Below are 22,768 nucleotides of genomic sequence, written 5' to 3' on the forward strand. Positions count from 1 at the left end.
AATTCCCTAAACTGCAATCCATTAACATGGCTCTCATTGCTTCCTGCAGCACCCTGTTTTTTCTCTCTGCAGTTCCATTGGAAAACGGGCTGTATGGAGCAGTAAAATTCTGTTTTATTCCCTTACTCTCAAGGAAGTCACTCAATGCTTTACTCGTGAATTCCCCCCCCCTGGTCCGAGCGTATAGCCCCCACTGTGGTGCCATGTTGAGTTTCGATTCTCTTAATGAACAGTTTCAGCTTTTGCTCAGCTTCACTTTTATGCTTTAACAGAAAAACATGACAAAATCTTGAAAAATCATCCACCAGTACCATGAAGAATTTCGCACCTCCACGTGAAGCATTTATTGGCCCTGATAAATCAACATGAACTAGCTGGTAGGGAGCTGTTGTGGTTCTTTCAGCCTCCCGGTTAATTGGTGCAATAGTCATTTTAGCTTTATGACAAGAATCACAATCCATTAACTGTCCACAATCTCTTAAATGCATGTCTTCACTATGCATTGGGGTTTTCTTAATCATGTCAAGGTTTGCATGCCCCAGCCTTTGATGCCATTCATGGACGCAGCCCTGATGTACCTGTGCCTCAGCATTTAACACAGCACACCCTGCTTGACTGCTCTTTATTATAAACTGTGAATCATTAAGGCTTCCCTGCAAACACACTTGATCTCCCCTCATTACATAACATTTGTCTTTGTGGAACAATACAGAAAAATCACAACTCACCAGTTTTCTGACTGACAAAATGTTATGAGCTAATTCTGGAACAAACAAACATTCTGAAAGTATTCCCAGTTTATCAAATCTCACCAGTCCTCGGGCTTCCACGCTCTTCTGCGATCCATTCGCAAGTAAAACAAAGTCCTGCTCATTTGTAGACGTGTAAAACAAACTCCTGTCTTTAATTAATATATGGCTTGCTCCGCTGTCAACAATCCAGTCAACAGGTGCTATAGTTTGTGGCTTCTGTTTACAAACAAAGTTCACATTTCCCTGCTTCAAGCCGCCGTCCCTGGAGTTTCGCTTGACCACACAGTCTCTTTGAAGATGCCCACGAGCCCCACAGGCATAACAAGATTTCAGCCATTGCTGTTCTTGCTTGTTTTCCTGTCTGCTGCTGCTTTCCTCTTTCAGCTTGGCTCTTTGCTTTTCCTCAGCACTTTTCGCCTCTTGTCTCCGCTGCCATTCCTGGGTCAGCTTTTCCTCAATAAATGCAACGTTCAGACCTCCGTCAGGCATGGCTTCGAAAGCCATGACCATATTATTCCAAGTCCCATCGAGCGAAGCCAGGATCAGATAGGTCTTCTGAAGTTCAGAGTGCTCGACGCCTCGGTCCGTCAGCTCAGCAAACAAACGTCTGAATTCCGTGAGATGCTCACTCATTTTGCACTCACCCGTGAAGCGCATCTGGTAAAGCTTCCGTGCCAAACACAATCTAGATCCCGCAGTCTGTTGCACATGAATGCCTTCCAACATGTCCCACATCTGTTTGGCGTTTGTAACATCTCTCACATGTAGAAGTTGAGAGTCTGATAGAGCCAGAAGTATAAAAGCTTGCGCCTTCTGATCTCTACGCGTCCAGGCCGTGGTCAGTACCGCCGGAGGGGGTCCATCTATAATGTCCCATAAATCCTCTTTTATCAGCAAAGCCCTCATCCTTGGCTTCCAGCTGGCAAAATTCTTTTCTGTCAATTTTTCCATTGGCATGCCTCCCCCAGACAGGTTTACAGCCATGTTGCTCACCTCTGTCTGGTACAATCAATCAAGCTGCCCTCTAGAACTCCGTCTGCCTTTCAGACCAGCAACTTACTCTTGTGTAACACGCTGTGGATCTGGGCCCATAACCCTTGTTGATGTGTGTGCGTTGTTGCGTGAAACAGCATACGTTACGTTGGAGTTAAGTTGCTCAAGAAACTTCTCAGATGCATTAGATCAGGTTAAGAGTCTTTTATTAAGACATTATGGCTTAAGGCTTTAAGATCCCCCCTCTAGGAGAGAAGTTCTCAGTTCAAAGACATTACACAGAAGACTCAGCTCAACACAGATAGCTGCTAGAACTCTCCCAGTCTATCTTGATGCTGCCATGACAACGGCCTTGGCTATCCGTTCCCAGACTGGGCAAAGACATAACTTCTCTTAGCTACAGATTTCCACACTTTCAGACTTGATGGAAAAACACTCAGTGACTGTGTGGTTCAATGGTCAACAGTGCAGTGCTATAATGTTCCAGATTCTGGGTTGTCTTCAGTGCTAGTCCTGCTCAAGTAGACGTACTGAAGTGAATGGACACGACTAATTTAGGTTAATTCATTTCAATGGGTCTGCTTTGATTAGATTAGCACTAGATCCAACCCTCTGTGATGCAAGTTTATTGTACATCTGCCTAAAAGAATGTGTTAAGATCAACAGAGGGGGCCATCTTTAGTTCCACCACCCTCAGAGGTTTGGGGGGGGTGGCCAGGGAGGGGGCTTTTGGCATGGCAGCCCCTAAGTTGTGGGATTCGCTCCCTACAAAGGTGTGTCCAACACCTTCACTATACAGTGTTCAGCAAAAGCCTTCGGCACTTGAGATGTATGTCTTCAGGACCCACCCCATTCCTGTGAACACAATGTACTGTTGCGCGTCTCCCCAATCTCTGAGCGGTGAGATTTCTGGGGTCCCTGAGCAACTCCAGGGTTTGGTTTCCTTTGGGAAGAAGGTCAGTGGAGACTGTGGTGTCTTTATGAAATATGGTTTGTTTATTTACACACATTCCAACCTGAGCTTCGGATGGAGGGGTTCAATGCATCAGCAGTCCAATATCCAGCTTTTCCATCTGGGTTGCAGGAGACATCCTAAAGCCATGATGCAGAGGAATCACCTCTCTGCCTGCCTGCAGCCCCAGCCATTCTCTAGACACAACTAAAACTTCAAAACTCTCCTGTGCTCCAGGAGGGGGAGCGCTCTCCTGAAGAGTTTCAATGACAAAAGGGTCTTCCTGGCCCATTCACCATTGCTGGGCAACTGATAGACCCATTATCCTACGTGGCCAATCTATTTGGTTAACAAAAGACTCATTTGACCAACAGAGAGTTCCTCATTTCAAGGCACAGGATTCCAAATCAGAGGCTGGAAAGGGGACCCACAGGAATCATCCATCCCAACCCCCATGCTCATAACAGTATTTTAATAGTTTTTAATACTGTATTTTAAATTTCTGTAACCCACCCTGGGACCTAATGGGTGGGCATTTATTTATTTATTTATGATTATACTGCTTTTATTGTTTTACATTGTATTTTTAATATTTTAATCTCTGTAAGCCACCCAAGACACATGTGTTACTGGGCAGCCGTACAGTTACAGATAAATAAATATAAAGAAATGACTACCAGCTGTGATTTCAAGAGCCCCATCCACAAGCAGAAAGTGCATCCACTTGCAGGGGAGAAAAATGCCCAATTTCTCTTTACACCTGCAGCACCTTGTGCTCCATTCAGTCCTGCTCTGGAGGCTCTGCCAACCTTCAGGAGTCACTTTTGGGAGCCACAAGAGGTTGCTGTGGGAAGGGAGGCTCAGAAACCTTTAGATCCTGGTGTCAGGTCTAAGCTATGGGGAACAATACGAGGTGAACCTGGATTGGGGCATATTGTGGGACCAAATAGTAGTCAGGACTCAGGACAGAAGAATAAATCAGAACTACGGGGCAAGTCAGGACTAAATAGCAAGTCTGAACTTGACGACAAATCAGAAACCAGGACCAAAAATAACGAAAACACTCCAGTGCTCAGGAACAGAAGAATTTGCAAAGGTCAACTGGAACAGGAAGCCTTCTTATACACCTTCCTGTCCAGAAAGATCCAGTGGGCAGCCTGGGTGGGCACTGCCACTTGTAGTTTGCCACCTGTGGGAGCTGCCCACAGACTCAGGATTTCCTGATACCTGGTCAATAATCCAATCACCAATGCATTCCCAGGCAACAAAAAGAAGGCAAAGATGGCACAGGTGTGCAATCAAAGCAAACAATTATGCACTGAAACCAAGGCAACAAAGTCGGGAGAACTGCACTAGAAAACATATTTAAAACTGATGTCTTCCTTATCCTTCCTTAGCTCAGTCAACATTCTCTGAAAGGTTAGATTTTTTTCCTTCTGGGTTAATTTTTTTTTTACCTTGATTTCTTAATTACATTCTTTTGCACAAAGTAACTCTTGTATCTTTCTATTAGTTTCATCCCTAATCTCAGAGTACCAGTGAACTCAGCCATTCATTGGAAACAATAGCACCTACAGTTCCAACTTTCATTGCCGGTTTCTTGTTCCCCTGAACTTGAGCCAGGCTATAACCATTTGGGAGGAAAAGTCACAGACGCACACAAAACACTACTTTTTTCAGTTCCAATATAATGACACCTGATACAAGCAAAGATGGGGAGAGAAATCTGAGTATTCAATAAGCCAGAATGAGAACTCTTAGGAGTGAGATGTTTGGAGAGAGGAGGTAGAGACGGGGCAGGGGCAGGCATTGGTGTCTCTTTTGCAAGTGACTGTATTGTTGTAAGTCTGGATGAAGTGGCTGGGAAGGTCAGGTGTTCTCAGATCTATAAATCACACCCACTTTAAAACATTTACTTCCTCGACAAGGAACTTTAACCAGCACAACTGATCAGCTCCGGTGAGCAAAATCCAAGGTTTTAACATATTTTAATTGCAGCATTACTGTAACCAAAATAAGCAAATACACTGGGGTGGGAAGAAATTGCACATAGTCTATCCATTTTCTGAGAAATATTCACTAACAGGATCTCTTAGATGTAATGCCTGTATTTGAAAGAGATTTCATAATGCAATATTATGCTTGCTGGCAATGAGTTTATGCTTATCCAAGGTTGGGTCAAAGGTTTCTGATAGAAGCAGTCATGAGTAACATGAAGGAAGAATGTTTTTCAAAGTGAAATAGGTTTTAATTTTCAAAGAAAGTCATATTTTAGTACTAGGATAAAGTTTAGCAGCTAGTGATTTGTATGTTTTTGAAGACTCTTGTTTGCCATGGTTTTTAAAGCTGCACATAGTTTGACTTTGCAAATCAGAAATGGTTTCTCAACAATATCATATTAATGTCTTTATATGATTAAATAGATGGGCTAAGTACTTGTTATTACTAACTTCTGTATCTGACAACTGTAATATTGACTGTTCACAGGCTTTTATCCATAATAGAGAATTTGGAGCTAACACTTTGTTTGTCCCCAGGAGAGATTTCTTGGCTAAGAAGAAATGGGAGAAGAGCCATCCCATAAAACTGATGTCAGTGCTGCAATCCTATGCCAATGTATCTAGGAGTAAGCCCCACTGAGACTTACTTCTGAGTAAACATGTATAGGATAGCACTGCAGTTGCATCAATTCCCTTAAATGGCAGCTCCTCTGAATGTTCCAAAAACCAGTTGTCTCTTTCTTGATTGGGTGGGTGAAGAAGCCATACCATGTAATCCTAACTTTTGTCTACAAAAGCAAAGACTCTTACAATTCCAGAAGTTCTGGAGAATGAAGAAGACACAGCACAATCATGTTCATGTCTATGTAGAAGAAGAAACAACTTTGATCTGTTATGACCCTTTCAAAATACATTTGAGAGAATTCACAATACATTTGAGAGAGGAAATTAGTCACTCACTGAAATTTGTGATTGCTCCTTTAACTGTATTGAACCCTATTGCATCATATTGAACTGCATATTTTAGCATGAAATAGGTTGGTGCAATGAAAAGAAACATTCCTTTGAATGTTCAACAAAAAGTCAACTAAGTTACAGTGTTTTTCTTTGTCTTCTTGTTGAAACACCTATTAGTATTGGCCTAGCCTTGCATCTGAATTTCTGGTTAGAAGTAGGGGAAGGGGGGAATTAATATCACAGTTATTTACAGTGCTTTATTGCATATTTGATGCAATAAAAAAAGAGTGAGGAATTTCACTGTTATTGCTTTTTAAATTTTAAAAATTTGAAAATCCAAATGTTTTCCCATAAAATGAGATTGTGGAATATCAGACAACTATATGTTTCTGAAAAGATCTTTACTGGGATTTTTACTTTGAGTCCCAGCCACTGTAGCTCATCTTACTAGATTTTATCTACACTGCTTGAAAAATATTTGATATTGAAATTAACATGGGTAATTTAACCACATATTTAAACTATCTGATGCATGCTAAAGCATTGTTACCAGCAAACATAGGGTTTTAAGGAGTAACAGTGCTAGCACATGCCCTTGATTTTCCCTTTGAAAAGTTATTATACCTAATTTGTAAAACTCACAGAGTTTAAGGACATTGACTGAAAATATATGTCTGCAAAATGGGTGCATGCACAGCACCTCCACATATCTCTCTGTGTTCTAGCCAATTTCTGATCATAATATCTGAAGGTGTGAATGGTCACTACTAAACCCAATGAGTCAAAGGGATTGTTGTTAACCATTATCTTAATCGACAATATAGATTACACATTAGATCGCTATTAATTGATGAGTTTAATCTGCCAGTCTGTTTTTTTTAATGTGTAGATTCAGTTTCAGTAGTTTGTTAAAGGAAATGCATATCTCTTTCTAAGAATAATAACAATAATAAAAGAATTATCACAACATGTACAAATCCAACTTCTCAGGAAGATACCAGGTTAAAACATTGACTTTCTCTTCCATTATCAAGGGCTCTCTTGGAGAGGGTTGAAAGAAGAAAGAAAGATGCATTCAGCACTGAGTTTATCTTTCATGCTAATTGCCATTTCCTCCAATTTTGCAATGGCAATCAAAAAGGAAAAAAGAGTTCCCCAGACACTCTCTAGAGGTACTATTGTTTCATCTTTTCTTTTAATCCTTACGTGATCTAATCCCTCTTTAAAATTAAATTCAAAATAAGTAAACTTTTGCATAGTATGGAAGTTTTAGAAGGCAAGGAAATTTTTCTTTTTGTAAAAAAAAATAACAGCTGATTTTGGGAAGTGGTTTGACAGATGTGCTTTGTTGATTGCTGATTCCACCCCACTCCTGGAAACTTCACATCCAGACTATTTCCATGAAGGATGTAGCTTCTCTTGCGTTAGAATATGGTGGTGCCGTAGTAGTGTGAAAACATGCATTTTAAAATAAATTTATATGGAGTACCGGGCGTTAATTTCAGGGTAAATTGAGTCTATCAGCCATTTTTCCAGGGTGAGCTCTAGCCTACCCATCACTTTTGCCAATTTTGTCTCCTTCCACTGAGAAATGGAAACATATAACTCAGATCTAACTCAGGGGGAGCCAAAGTGGTACCCTCTGGATGTTGTTGGACTACAATTCCTATCCACTTCAGCTAGTATGGCCAATGGCCAGGGATTATGGGAGTTATAGTCTGTCAATATTAGACACTCTTAACTAGTACCAAGATAAGAAACCAACATTTATCTCTTTTACCTCCCTCTTTGCTTTTGGTTTTTTCTTGGTCTGGTCTTCTTCCCTGCTTCAGGCAGCTTTGATATCCACTCCACCCCCAGAGCTTAAAGCATTCTGGAGCCTGCTAGGCTTTATGATCAGCTTTTAGACTTAAAAATTGAGATTTGGCCCCCATTGGGCCAACTATTTGTTTCCTTTTTGTACTATTTGTTACAAGTCATTCTGAAGAATGCTGAACTAACACACACCACTCTTGGGAGCTGTTTACAGTTTTTGCTAAACACAGCTTTTTATATTACAAACTTTATTGTAATATAATTATTATTTTTTTAAATTATATAGTGATAACACCCAGTGTGGCAAGCAATATGCTTATTATTTCTTAAAGGAAGCATCTGGCAGGTGTACCTCAGCCATCACGTGTTTTTAAAAGAATAAAAATGCAGGTTTTAAAGGTCTATTTCATTCATCTAGCATTCCCACATTTCCCACACCCAAAAGACTGCTGGTCTCTCCTTGCTAGGGATGGGAGAAGACATTTGATCCATTTCACATTTAATAGCTGAAGCTATCAAATTTTCACTGTTGGAAACAATATAAGAACCAAAAAACAACCATCTTCTAAATTTGCACTTCTCCAAATTTTGCAGTGCAGTTCTCCAACTAAACAGTATTTACAAAAATACATATATCAGGGGGAAACATGCCTAAAAATGAATATATTCGTTAAGATAACATACAAAATGTATTCCATTAGAAGAAATGCATACTAAAAAGTTAAAGAATTTTCATGAGGCTTTTTTAAAAATTGCAAATTGCTGCAGAAACACAGATAATAACATTTGAGATTGGAAAAATGAGAAAATGAGAGGACTGAAATTGACAAATCCTTCCATCCCTACTCCCTGCATACACTCCCTGCATCAATATGCCCCCACCACCATCTTTTGTGATGGCAGGCATGTGTGCTGATGGGTGACGCAAGAGGTGGCACGACTGGATGTATTTAAGTGCGTGTGCATGTGCAGGGAGGTGGGAGCCTGCAATTAAACCCCATCCTAGTGTGTGGGCTGCAGACATGCACTAAAAACATAATATAGAAAGTGATCCTTAATGACAGACCAGATCATATGCAAATTACTGAACGGCCTCCATACCCACACACACAAAAAGAAAGTACAGACATACGACAGATTTCAGTGCAGGTTTAGGTCAGTATGAATAATATACCAGATGTCTCAATGGATTATAATCTATCTTTAATCTATTGTTGATGCAGGTTGGGGAGATGATATTACCTGGGTACAAACCTATGAAGAAGGGCTCTATCAAGCAAAACAAAGGTAAAGGCTTATCACTGAATTTGTTTGAGGGAAATAAATTTGTTCTAACAATATAGTCCATTAGGTTGACAATGTAAGAACTATGCATATATCCTCCTATAACTAATACTGAAACAAGTCAAGCCAAAGTGAGATATGTTGAGCCTAATGCATATGTTACTAAGCTAGCTATGGGGCAAGCTGATTAGGGTGATGCCATATGTCTATACCTTCCCAAGTCAATGTGGGAAGAGACCCTGGGAAGTAGCTTTTGTGACAGTTACCAAAATAAGACTGAAGTGTTTGTTTTTGTTTGTTCATTTATTTCTATTCATGAGTTGCTCCATAACAGGAGCAGAGAACCTTCGGCCCATGGGCCAGTCTTGGCCCACCAGGGATTCCAATATGGCTTGCGAGGCCATTTTATCAAAACTATGCCCACCTGCCAATCAGCTGAGTGGGAAACATCAGCAGATCAACAGAGGGTGAAGTTCAGTTCTGCACTGAGAAGTCAAGTCCCGACTTAGGGACTTGAAAGCACCAAATCACCTGATATCATTGTGATTGACAGGTAGGCAGCCTTGCTCATCTGTCAAATTTGGCCTTTGAGGCCAATCCTGATAAGGATGTGTCCTGTGGAACCAAAAAGGTTCCCCACCCCAACTCTGTACCAATGTTCTCTGAGCAACAACAGCTTAAAAAAACCATGCAACACATGATTTTTAGTAGTATGACTAACTACTAGAACCAATAACTCAGGCAGAACAATGCAACTCGAAACATATCCACTGACATAAAAGCACTAGAGCAATCTTATAAAGCTAAAACAGTTCTTTGGTAACAACGTTGATAAATGATGACCAATAAAGGATAAAACAATCTAAATTCCCCTTTTTCCCTTCACACTAATAGTTATTTTTTTATTTATTTAACAGAATTTGTATACTGCTTAATTTGTATACCATTTAGTTGTAAATAAAACCTCTAAGCAGTTAATTAAGTTAGTTTGGCCATTGCAGCAAAGTCCCAAATTTTTTAGACATGGTCTTTTAAATTTCTTCTAGTATAACTTTTTTTTCAATTGTGTATTTTACTGCATTTATTCAATTCTTTTCAGTTACTGAAGGAAATTATCTTGTGTACTAGGTGTTGGTGGTGGCTTTAAAAAGTATTAAGATATATGTTTCAGTATTATATATACTCATCAGAAGTCCAGCTTAGGAATCTTGGACCAATTCAAATGGAGACTACAAAACCAAACTCTTTATTGAATGTAAGGTTGTGTACACATGACTTTTCCCCCTAGAATCAGTGAAGGCTGAGTGCTCTTTCCCCCCTATGTAGTCCACACACAATCTAGACCTGTTGTATATTTTTTGCCTCTGAAAAGTGCTTCTTGAGAAACTGGTTTCATTTCAAAAATAAAAGCTCATTGAAGATTGATTCTGCATTACCTCACAGTGTGTCCATTTGATAACAGATGAAAACAGATGTAGGTGGCCCTGGTAATGGGGGGTGTATTCACACCTGCCCAATGATGTTGTGGGTGGGCATATACCAAGATCATAATCACTGCTTCCTTATTCATTCTCCTGAGTCAAGTGCAGAGCGGAAAAGGCATAAATAACCTAATCAAGGGGAGAGTTTTCAAATGTGTTTCAAGCAACCACACCCACCCTTGTGGACTGTAGGATCTAGAATTAATCTAGACTGAAAGCAGCATGTTGAGGCAGGCATGAGCCATTCTGGATTGAGAAAAACTATTTTTTTTGTGCTACAAACAGGTTAGTGTATACACAGCCAAAGATTGGAAAGCACAGGATGTTGTTGAGAAGTTGCATTTATGTTGCAAGTTCAGCAAATGTAATAACATTCTGCTGTGTTTAAAATATTCTTATTATTTATTATTACATTTGTTAGTCACTTTATACAAAAAAAGCCTGAAAGCAACTTATCAAGAAAAAAATACAAACGGATAAAATCAGTTAAAAACCAGATATTTTAAAACAATGTACAGTACAAAATTCCTACAGTGCTCATCCGGCAACACTATAAGAACAAGTCCTCAGGGTTGGTGCCAGAGGGTGGCCACGTTGGGCCCTGGCCAAGGGCCCCTCCTTAGGGTGGGAGGGTGGCGCCTCTATTCCATCATCCACAGCAGTGTTGAATACTGGAACTCAACCCTGCCATGGATCACAGAGAGGGAGTTCCCAGGCACCACCTCCCCAATACAGACAGCACGGGCTTCAATCAGCTCACCTGCACATCCCACCTACCTCTCCTGTCAGTGTCAATGCTGTGTGCACATGCCTGCCAACACCCAAGATTGCAGCAGGGGCTTCCCTAAGGGGTTGATACTTATTAGCCACATGCTGCCTGTACTGGGGGGGGTGTTGGGCTATGGATGGCCTGGGGCAGGCTGGTGCCCAAAGGCCCAGTCATGCCTGGTGTTGGCCCTGCAAGTCCTATTCTACTCTACTATTATTTCTGTCAAAAAGTAATGGTATCCATGTCATTTGGGGTTGTCGCCCAGTGATATTATATATAGAGTTACCAGGTCTCCGGTTTTCGGCCGGAGTCTCTGGTTTTTGGGAGGCCCCTCCGGCTCTCTGGCTAGCACCCCTTAATCTCCGGACTCTCAGCTTCAATTTTTTAAAAAAAGTTTCTAGGTGGTCTGGTTCCCGAGATATACACCAAAACGTCAGCCACCCCCCACGATTGTTTAATCTGTTTAACTGATACGATGCTGAAGTTGGTTCCTAGTTCCCAGTTCCTTATTTGCTTGAAAGTTCAAAACACTAAAAAAGAAGAGTTGACAACTACAGCAACTTCAAACTTAACATGTCTCTGAACCCCAAAATATATGTTGGGGTACCCTGTATGATATATCACTGTGATCGGGGGACTCTCCCCATCAAGAATAATAATACATTTATGCAATCAAAATCATCACGCTTCTGATATTATCATAAATACATAATGATGTCGTAAAATAATAAAAAATAAGTAACTGGGGGTGCCCACCCCAAACTCTGCTCTGGGACAGGACAAATCATATACCCCAGGAAAGGGGAGGGTGTCCTCTATGAGATGCCACTGCATCCTGCCTGGCCCAGAGCTTCTGCTGGGCGCAGGGCACGGACAAGGGCATCTATGCAAAATCAAAATGGACAAAAACACATAGAAAAAAATAAGTAACTGGGGGTGCCACCCCAAAATCTGCTCTGGGCCAGTACAAATCATACACCCCATGAAAGGCGAGGGTGTCCTCTATGAGATGCCACTGCATCCCGCCAGGCCCAGAGCTTCTACTGGGCGAAGGGGAAGGATGAAGGCATCTATGCAGACAGAAAGGGTAGAGAATCTTCTTACTCTTACTCATTTCTCAGACCTCTTTCTGAAGTGAAGGGTCAAATCTGTAAAGAAGTTTGGAGCAGGCACATTAAAAGATAAGGGCAGGGCATTCCAGGCAGGGGGTTGCCAATCCTGCTTGGATATAGCAGAGGATTCTTTGCAGAGGATTCCTAGTCAAGCTTTACCAACAGCACAATCCAAGCTATATCTATTCAGAAGTAAGTCCTGTTGAGTTCTATGGGGGCTTAGTCCCTTAGTACGTATGTTTAGAATTGCATCCTTCAGGGGCATCCATCTTTACTCCCGAATGCTCCCATCTAACATCTCCACAACACTAGGCTCCTTTGTCTCTGCAGTGGCCTTCTGGTGACTGCCCTGGCCTGAAGGCACTTAAGCCATTCTTGCCAAAAGCAAGTAGGCTAGATTAAATGTTCCCTACCCAGGCTCCATCTTTTAGCTAAGATGTCTAGCTTAATTTCCAGTCAGATATTTTTTTTAATTTTACGCTCCAAGCAACTGTGATTGATGCTTAATGTATCATGCTTAATGACATCACTTGGGCCCGCCCTGTGACATCACTCGGGCCCGCCCTGTGACATCAGTTGGGCCCGCCCCTAAAATCTCAGGTTTTAGGATGCTTCTGACCTGGCAACCCTAATTCTATAGGGTGTGTGCCATGAGTAAAATGTCCCCAGATGATCTAAGTAATCTTACAGAGAGGCAGGCCATCTTTCAGGTAATCTGATCCTGAGTTGCTCAGGGCGTTATATATTAGTAACAAGACCTTGAACATGCATCTGGTAAAAGGCCTAACCTGGAGTATGGAAGGAGGTAGCAGACATTCAGATGAGGCTCTGCTATGCAGGTTTCAGGTTATACCCAGGCCTATCAGGAAAAGGATATATACACATAATGGAAAGGGGAACACAAATATACCCTGCTTTCCTTTCTTTTCCCTTTAGGCAGAATTTCTATTAACTTTCTTCAATGTACATTGTAAACGTGCCTTAATTCATTGCTACACAATTTCCCTGTCTTCCCATTTATGATAAAGAAATGTTTTTGTATTTAATCTAATACATTTTTTTCTCTTTGAAAAAGTAATAAGCCACTGATGGTCATTCATCATTTGGAAGATTGTCAGTATTGTCAAGGTAAATGAAGCCTGTTTGATTTATAGTGAAGATTTCTTAAATATATCTGCAGACATCAATGATTCTGCTGATCACTGCACTTGGGGGGCTGATTATGCATCACCAACAAAAATGAAATTGATCACTCCAAAAGAAGACAAGAGGATACATATTTGCATAAAATCTGCATGTGTGTCTGTATGCAAATTTGTAAGTAATTACTAAAATGTAAATAGAATTCAAATAGAAATGCCATACATATCTAGCAAGATGGACTGTGCCCTGGATTTACATTTGTGAATTAGGGACAGAATGTGCAGTGCCAAACAATCAGTGGAATCCAAACTGACCGTGTTGACAGTCTGGTAGGGTGGATAGGCATGCATCAATTTGCATACAAAAACTTCTCCTGCATGAATGGTCCTCTGGATTGAACCCATGAAGGCTGCTTTCACTCTGCACTTTATTCCATTATTCCAGCTATTTCTTACCTGGTAATTTGCACATTTTATTTGATCTTTCATAAGACACAAAGGCTAGTTCCAGAAATATAGTGGAATATAGTGGAAGTTCAGTGCTCATTTCCATGATAAATGATTCCAGAAATAATCCATTTGCAATCTTGGGAAACTGCAAAATTGTGGGAGTTTTGTGCTGGCTGCACTGCTCACATGATAGCCATCCTGGTATGCAATGCCTTCCTGCCCTTTAGGCTCACATTTTATTTTATTTTGCCTCATGAAAATTGTACTAGCATTCCTGTATAGACGTGGGTAGCAGCTTCCTCTTCCTCCTTTCAGCCCCCTACCCCTGTGTCCAGACACAAACTCAAGCAGTGAATTATGGGGGAACTACAGTGTGCATGCGCATAATGGTTGAGGGATGAAAACAAGATGTATGTTGCTCGAAATACCAGTATATCGGCAGAAAAGGCCACAGTTTGTTAACACAACAGATACTGCAGTGTGAAAGGAATTTTAGAAATCAGGACAGAAGCGCTACCATTTTAATCTGCAAAACTGATGCAATAAGTACCATGTGCGAAAGCAGCCTAAGGAGACATTCATTGAAATCAATAGAAATTACTTCCAGGAAATATGGATAGACCATGACATTGACTATGTATTTTTACTGTTTCTTCAGAGTTGTGGAGAAGAAGAAGAAAAAAAGACATATGGCCACAATGGCCTGCTCTATCATGCATTGTTTTAACAAAGCAAAATATTCTGTTTGCCTGCTCTTTTAGCGTTTGTTGTATTTTGCATTTGAACTGACAATCTTCTTTCGCTTTCTCCAGCACTGAAGAAGGTGTTTGCAGAAAATCAAGAAATACAAGAAATGTGCCAGAATAATTTTATCATGCTCAATCTTATGGTGCGCATCTATAATACATAGATTAAGCATATTATTTGTATGGAGGGAGATTCATAGTCATAATGTCTGATTAAAATGATATATATTTTTTCCTGCCAGCATGAAACAACAGACAAGAACATGTCACCTGATGGACAATATGTGCCTCGAATCATGTTTGTAGGTATGCATTAAAGATTTCTGTGTCCTTAAAATTGAACCTAATTTCAGTGAAAGGTAACTATTAGCAGTGACCCATCAAAGTGCTTCACTAGTAACAATTGCTGGCTGACACTGCTGATTATTCATGTCCTAAGTTACTGGTAACCACCAGAATGAAACCCTGAACCAAGCCATATTAAAATTAATTTCATTAGACTACTGAGTAGCATACCTCAAAAATCATATTTCCTAACTAAGCATGTATTAGCATGAAATAAGGGTAAGATGTTATATCAAGAATGACCACATGTAATATTTTGTTTGCTTTCCCAGATCCTTCTCTCACAGTAAGGGCTGATATCACTGGAAGATACTCTAATCGACTCTATACTTACGAGCCTCAAGATCTGCCAGTCTGTAAGTTGTTCCCTAAATACCAGCTGGGTTGCCCACACTAGGGGTGTTCAAGTGAACCCCTTCACAAGCATACAAAATGCATGGAGGGAGAAGCAGGTCCACACCTCCTACTCCTCATGTCTGCTAGTGTTGTGCTGAAAGTTTACCTCCTGCATTTTTTTTACCACTCTCCATCATTTAATGAGAAAAGGAAATGCTTTTCAAAAATAATCCAAGGGGAGAAAAAAAATTCAGTGACATACATATGGGTGGGTGCAGGGTCTTGTCATGTTTACCTTACTTTTGAGATGGCGTTTGTGTGTGTCCTTTCTGTCATTCTACAAATGATCTCACAAGTGGTCTGTACTCTGCAGCCTTCTTGGCTGCTTCAGTTCAAGCCCATACATTAAATAAATAAATAATAAATAATAGATAGGAAAGGCATCTACAGACACAAATTACTGTAATTTAAATAACAAATGCTAGGCATCTTGCCATGGTGGGGAAGACAGTGACCAGCTGACCTGCTCAGTCTGCTGTCCAGGTGTTCTGTTGATGGACAACTATAAGGGCCCTACTTTTCCTTCTATGGTTTTCATTTTTAAACCAGACTTGGACCAGGCAGCCTTCCCCAACCTGCTTTCCTCAACCTGGTGCCCTGTAGAAGTTTTGGACTACATCAGGCAGCATGATCAATGATCATGGCTAAAGGGAGTTATAGTCCAAAATATCTGGAGGGCACCAGGTTGGAGGGGGGAATCTGAAATAGAGGACTGTCCTTTGACAGCCCTTCAAATAGAAGTTTGTAAAATAGGGCACATGGCTGCCTTAACTCTTGCCTGTTGATATCCAGCCAACAGACAATTGACTGTGTCATCTTTATAGCCATTGTGTGTGTGTGATGTGTCTTCAAGTCGATTGTGACTTATGGCGACCTTATGAATCGGCAACCTCCAATAGCATCTGCCATGAACCACCCTGTTCAGATCCTGTAAGTTCAGGTCTGTGGCTTCCTTTATGGAAGCAATCCATCTCTTGTTTGGCCTTCCTCTTTTTCTACTCCCTTCTGTTTTTCCCAGTATTATGGTCTTTTCTAGTGAATCATGTCTTCTCATTATGTGTCCAAAGTATGATAACCTCAGTTTCATCATTTTAGCTTCTAGTGATAGTTCTCATTTAGTTTGTTCTAACACCCAATTATTTGTATTTTTCGTGGTTCATGGCGTGCGCAAAGCTCTCCTCCAACACCACATTTCAAATGAGTTGATTTTTCTCTTATCCACTTTTTTCACTGTCCAACTTTCACATCCATACATAGAGGCTGGGAATACCATGGTCTGAATGATCCTGACTTTGGTGTTCAGTGATACATCTTTGCATTTGAGGAGCTTTTCTAGTTCTCTCACAAGTGCCCTCCCCAGTCCTAGCCTTCTTCTGATTTCTTGACTATTGTCTTCATTTTGGTTAATGACTGTGCCAAGGTATTGATAATCTTTTATGAGTTCAATGGATGTTTGTCCATTACGAACATCAAAAGCTTGGAGCAGTTTATTTTTACACTAGTCAATCCAAAACCATGGAATCTCTTGCCAGTACAAGTTAGGACAGCTTCTTCTTCATTTCCCCCCCACAAAGGCTGTAAAAAAAAGTTTTAAAGATTAACTTTTGGTTCAAGCTTTTCTGTAACTTTGCTTGCTGGTTTTTATTGTTTTAAATATATTTGTATGCTCTATTTTATTTTATTTTATCTATTTACAAAAAAGTGTCTATAACACCAACATCTTTAAAAACATGGTGGTGAATAACATAAAATCAACAATACAATTACATTAACAAAACAAGTACAGAATACATCATAAATCATTTTTATGGTTTTATATCACTCTTCCCGTCATCAGAGGGATTTACAAATATTTTAATAAAATAAATAAGTACACAAAGAATACAGGGCATTAGATAATATTACATTTTGTTTCTCTTTGGTTTTTCTAGACTTTAACCTTAATTTGCATTGACTTCACTATCTTCTTCTTTCAGTAATAGAGAATATGAAGAAAGCATTACGTCTTGTTCAAACTGAACTATAAATGGCAGCTGTGAGGTCATCACTTCCCAGGGAAGCAATGTGAATCAAGAAGGATCTTCTGCCAAAGGTGTCCAACCCACCCAGTTCTCTTCTTCCTCTCTGGAATTTTATTCTCAACCTGCCATTATCTCAGACTAGGCCTATCTTGCCTGTTCTGGGGGTGGTAGTCACAGATGCAAAACCCTCAGCTAGTGAGAAGGAAGGCCTACTTTTACCTCAGGATCCTTCCTTTCCTGGAACATCAATCACAATCAATCATACCTTCCTCCACCAGAAGTCTCACTCCACAGGATGTAAACCTTACTCTAAGGACATGTTAACAGAGAGCACTTCCAGACATACAAAAGTTTATTCGTACATTATTTGGTTGTTACCCCTCACATTCTCCTGCATTTATGCTGTCAATTTTTTACCTGCAGAAAGTACAATAAGAAAAGTGACAGAAAATTAACCTGGAAAATGCAGGATAACAACTACTAGGGATGAGTAAGAATTAGATTCAGTTCACATTTAAAGGCAAACCTCCTAATTTGGACTTTCTGAAACAATACATTAACACAGCCATCCTATGACATTCTTACTTCTCTGAAGTTTGCAGTGCAGTTCTCCAGCCAAGTAATGTGTACAAAAATGTATATACTAGGGGAAAGCGTGCATATAAATGCATATATTTGCGCATATATTAGTGAAAATAATACACAAATACGCATTATATTATGGAAATTGCCTTTCAAAAATATGTATATTGGTGAAAATGCATAGAAATGTGTATATTAGGGGAAATGCATCACACTAAAATAGTAATGAATTTTCATGAGGACTTTTTATTTTAAAAAATCACAAACGGATGCAGAAATGTAGAGAACTGAATTTAAGATTGGAAAAATGAGAAACTGAGAGAAACCAAACTTGACAGATTAGCCATCCCTAACAACCACTAGCTGGCAATGTCATATAATATCCATGCAAACATAGGTTGAATTCTCAATAAACAGACAATGCTGTAGAACTGTGCAAGTTTTATGCAAGCATATCAACATGAATGTTTAATAATGCATGGTTATATGGCATTACCTGTCTGGAAGCTCCCATAGTTTTCAATATAGGGCATAAGATGCTCTATTTTAGCACATCCCAGCCCAACAGGGCACACAGATATGTATCAGTCCATGCTAGATTAAAAGAAACCATTGCAAACCATTGCAGGCTCTGCAATCTGCATAGCTAGAACCTTCCTCAAGCACAGGTATGTTGGAGAGGAAAAGGGGTTTTCCCACTTTTCCCCTACTTTTTCCAGGAATGCTTCTTATGTTTCTGGTTACACAGAAGAAATCTGCTGCCACATTTTCTAATTCACAGGTTGCTTATGATTTTTATTGCAGCATCCTCACTTCATTCCGTGGAGGCCCAAACAGAATAGTAAACTACTCTTTAGGACTATTGAGGGCATGTGTGTACTTTAATTTAGTTAATTACCAGTCTAATAATGCTGGGTAGAAGTGAGCTTCTGTGCAGCGCTCTCTTGAGGATGTAGCTGCAGTCTTTATTTGCTAGAATGCTGTGCATAAACAAGCAAAAGATCAATTTCTTACAATGCAGTCCTAGGCAAGTTTATTCAGAAGGCATTTCCACTGAATTTAATAGGACTGAATTCTTAGTAAGTAGCTTAAGATGGCAGCCTTTGTTTTTTGCAAATGATCAATTATGTTGTCTGCACAAAACTAATACAGATTTTTTGGATTGTGTATGAAACAACTAAAAATTAAAACTGCAGACAAAACCTTCAGACCTTTCTTGGGTATTATTGTTTAATAATTTCTATCTTATTTTCCTAACTATTGTCAAAGCACTTTTCATCAAATTAGCAATTATAAAACTTAAGGAGTAACATTTAAACACTTCTTATTTGGGGCATCACCAAATAGACATGAGCATTTCTTCCTGCAGTAAAGCTTCTGAAATGTCCATTAACTATGGGTTGGATCCAGATAAAATTAATTTAACTTAGGTCCCATGATCATCAATGGGGCACGTTAGTCATGACTTACATTCCACTGACTGCAGTGAGAAACTAAAGAGTTCAATGGGTCTTGTTGTTATGTGCCTCCAAGTCGACTATGACTTATGGCGACCCTATGAATCAGTGACCTCCAATCTCAAGCAAATGAATATGGCAGGGATAGGAAATGTGTGGTCCTCCAGATGTTGCTGGACTACAGCTCCCATCACCCCTGACTATTCCCACTCTGGCTGGGGCTGATGAAAGTTGGAGTCCAATGACATCTGGAGAGCCTTGGCATGCGGCACTGTAGCCTCTGTACAATGAATTTAGTCTAGATCCAACTCTAAGTATTTTAATGTGGCAATTAGGTTCTTTTCTTAAAGAGAATTGTTCAGCAGAAAGTGATTGTTTACTTGGTATGTTATTTTATGTTTTGTATGTTGTGTTGCTATTTTACAGTTTCACATGCAGGGCTGGCACGTGGCATACAATAGGCATTCTCAAACTTCCTAACCCCTGGGAGCACTTGAGGAAGGCACACCAGTCTCAAAACAGTGGTATGGGAACAGAGCCAGTCACAAAGTGCAGGCAGACGGAGGCTGCATTTGGCACAATCAGCTGGCCATTACTGACATAATTGTCTGTTGATATCTAATTCATCTTTATAAAGCGGTAAATTCTTTGCCATAGTGTTTTCTCTGTGGCAAGGACTTCCCAAACTTTCCTCATGCCATTTGCTGTGGAGGTATTGTGACTCAGCCTCTCCATTTGGGGCAGAATTTGCTGATTCAGAGGCTCTAAGCAGAGAAGACTTTTTCTTGTATTTCCCCCCTCCCCATTCCCCATATGTGTCTCAAAGTATTTTTACCCATCTCCTGTAATTTCTGCCCCCATTTTCCTTTCACATTCAACTTGTACTTTATTTCCCCACCGCCAAACTGCAAGTTTCTTTCATTCCTCCTCCACAAGCCTTTTAGGTTCACTTCTGTATGGTGTAGTGGTTAAGGTGTTGGACTACGACCTGGGAGACCAGGATTTGAATACCCACACAGCCATTCACACACTATTCATAGGGTTACCATAAGTTGGAATTGACTTGAAGGCAGTCCATTCCCATTTTTTTTCTTCCTGTAACAGCTTTGATCTCTCATCTCCTTCTTTATTATTTGTTAATAACAAAGATAATAAATATTAACCTTTAATCTATATGTGTATTTTCTTCAGCACCTCATCTGACTCTTACCCTTTCCCTTCAAAGGAGGGAGACCTTTCGCTCTGTCTTTTCTGTCTCCCAGCTCCTCAGCATGCAAAGAACTGCTGACATTGGTCCAAACAAAAGTCTATAGAGTAGCTAGGGGATGGTCCATAGGCAAGTGAGGGGGCCCTGGGCAGGCGGTGTCACTGAGGCCCATCTGAGGGCTCATCCAAACGGAGCGGGATAATCCATGTTTTCCATATCCGGTTCGTCATCTGACAGTCCTCACTTTGCCTGTTTGTTCACTCTTTCCCAATAAAAAAAAAACAGATGTTTTTGCGCCCACACGTGCAGTGAGAGGACCCGTACTTCTTCTTGCTTTTTCCCAGCTCCACCCATAACACTCCCCCAATCAGCCAATTGGTCCGCAAAAATATGACGTATGCTTCTCTCCCCCTTTGCAACAAAGCACAAGGCGCATGCGCTTGAATGTACAAGCGCAAAAGTTTGAATTTCCTGATGGTTTGGTAGTAGTGGCTGTAATGGAGTTCCTCGTCGCTCATAACTCTGGAGCAGCGCCGGCTGGAGGGGGGTGTCTCCAGGTGCCCCTGACCATCCAGGGGGGTTGTGGGCAGTGCAAGGGATCAGCGCTTGTAATCGCTGGGCGAATCCCCCCGTAACCCTTGGGCTCATTCACTGCAGGGTTCAGCCCCGGACCGTTATGTGGCTTGGCGGCAGGAATGCTGCCCCTGAGGGAAGCAAACACACACCCCCACGGGTGGCCGCTCTTGGCTCGGGCAGGGAATGCAGGCAAACAGCCCTGTGTGCTGCTGTGTCATTCTGCGCTGAAGCGACCAGCACAGGCTTTGCAGTGTTCCCTCTGATAAAAGAAACATGCAAACCACTTATATGCCTATAATTCCTGTATTTTTGTTTGTTTGTATTTGCGATATTTCGCAAAACCGACTGTTTCTGGAGATACATATGATTGCAATTCCACTTATTTCTCCAGAACAGCAAGTAATGATGTGTCATGTCTAGGAAGGTAGACCACCAGTCTCTATGGTTGCGGGTGGCTGAGATGCTCTAGCAAGCCACTTATATGCCAATAATTCCTGTAGGTTTTTTGCTTGTATTTGCAATATTTCGCAAAAGCCACTGTATGCTTTTCAGCTCATCTGGGCTGCAGAGAACCTGCAGGCAGTGGTTGAAATTGACAAGACTCAAAGAGAGTAGCCTTGCAGGCAGGAAAGCGAAATTGACTAAGGGTGCGTGAGTGTCTGTAATCCAAGAGGAAAGCCTCTATTTCTCTTCTCCCCTCCCTCCCTGACTCTGGATGCCTGGAAGCAAAGACCAATACGTTCAAGAAGGGCATTTGATGGGGGGGTGAGGGGTGGGAGGTGGAGGTTAGGCAAAGATAAATATTTTCTCCCTTGAAAGAGTTTACAAACAACCACAATTGCAGATCTCACCCTGAGCGGCTGCCCAGTTTGCAGGCTGGCTAAAAATTAACCGCTGTTGCTGCTTCTGCGCAAATGCGCTTTTTTGCATCTGCGCAGTAGAAGTTGCAGGGCCCCCCCCAACACCACACCATTGCTCTGATAGGTTCCTTTTTCCCGGGCTTTCCCCGGACATTCACACACATGCGCAACAGTGGAAATACGTGATTGGCTGAGAATGAGGGAAGGGATATGGGGAACCACCCAAGAACCGCCCATCAAACGCCCACAGCTGTAAAGTCCGCGGTATTGCATCCGAGCGCCTGAAGGTTTAAAAAAGCAAACGCATGATTTGTGGTATTGCAGGAGCGGATTTAACTGCATGAAAATGTGCAAAAGCGCGTGGCGTCATATGGACAACCGAAAAATAATGAAAACACAAAGCGATCATGTCACACATTTTACAGTCGTCTGGATGAGCCCTGAGGGTGGGTCCTGGCCCACTGAGAGACACTGGCATAGAGGATTGCAGTTCCCCATCAGCACCACAGGAGGACACTGTACTTGCACTCTGGTTTTTACAGACAAAAATTACATACCACTGTTGGAAGAAGCAACATGTGCAACTTCTCTGCTCCAGGCCCATTAAGCACAATTGTACCTGTTAAGCCACATTCCCACTCCAAGGTCCTTCCCATCCAACTCACTTCCTCAGCTCCTCCATCACCACCCAAGTTGTTCTGTTAACCAGTGTCTGTTCTAAACCGTCAAACACCCTCAAACACTAATGGTGACTGCATACACATAAAATAGATTATGAGGCTTTTGTGAAGGAGCCCTGTTATTCCTGTGTTCAGAAGCAGATAGTGGTGCTGAATGAATATAGAGGAGCCAGAGAAACAAGAGGAAGGAG

General features: G+C 41.1%; 1 protein-coding gene across 1 annotated transcript; it reads left to right on the forward strand.

Moving 5' to 3' along the window:
• Nucleotides 1-4,606: 4,606 nt before the first annotated feature.
• On the forward strand, nucleotides 4,607-18,889 carry AGR3 (anterior gradient 3, protein disulphide isomerase family member). Its single transcript, XM_061586337.1, has 8 exons — nucleotides 4,607-4,656; nucleotides 6,689-6,826; nucleotides 8,693-8,756; nucleotides 13,191-13,243; nucleotides 14,520-14,596; nucleotides 14,696-14,759; nucleotides 15,071-15,154; nucleotides 17,171-18,889. The coding sequence occupies exons 2-8, from the start codon at nucleotides 6,724-6,726 to the stop codon at nucleotides 17,218-17,220; spliced, it is 495 nt and encodes a 164-aa protein (XP_061442321.1). The 5' UTR covers nucleotides 4,607-4,656; nucleotides 6,689-6,723; the 3' UTR covers nucleotides 17,221-18,889.
• Nucleotides 18,890-22,768: the final 3,879 nt, after the last annotated feature.

Source organism: Rhineura floridana, chromosome 10, assembly GCF_030035675.1.
Source record: "Rhineura floridana isolate rRhiFlo1 chromosome 10, rRhiFlo1.hap2, whole genome shotgun sequence".
Taxonomy (NCBI): Eukaryota; Metazoa; Chordata; class Lepidosauria; order Squamata; family Rhineuridae; genus Rhineura; species Rhineura floridana.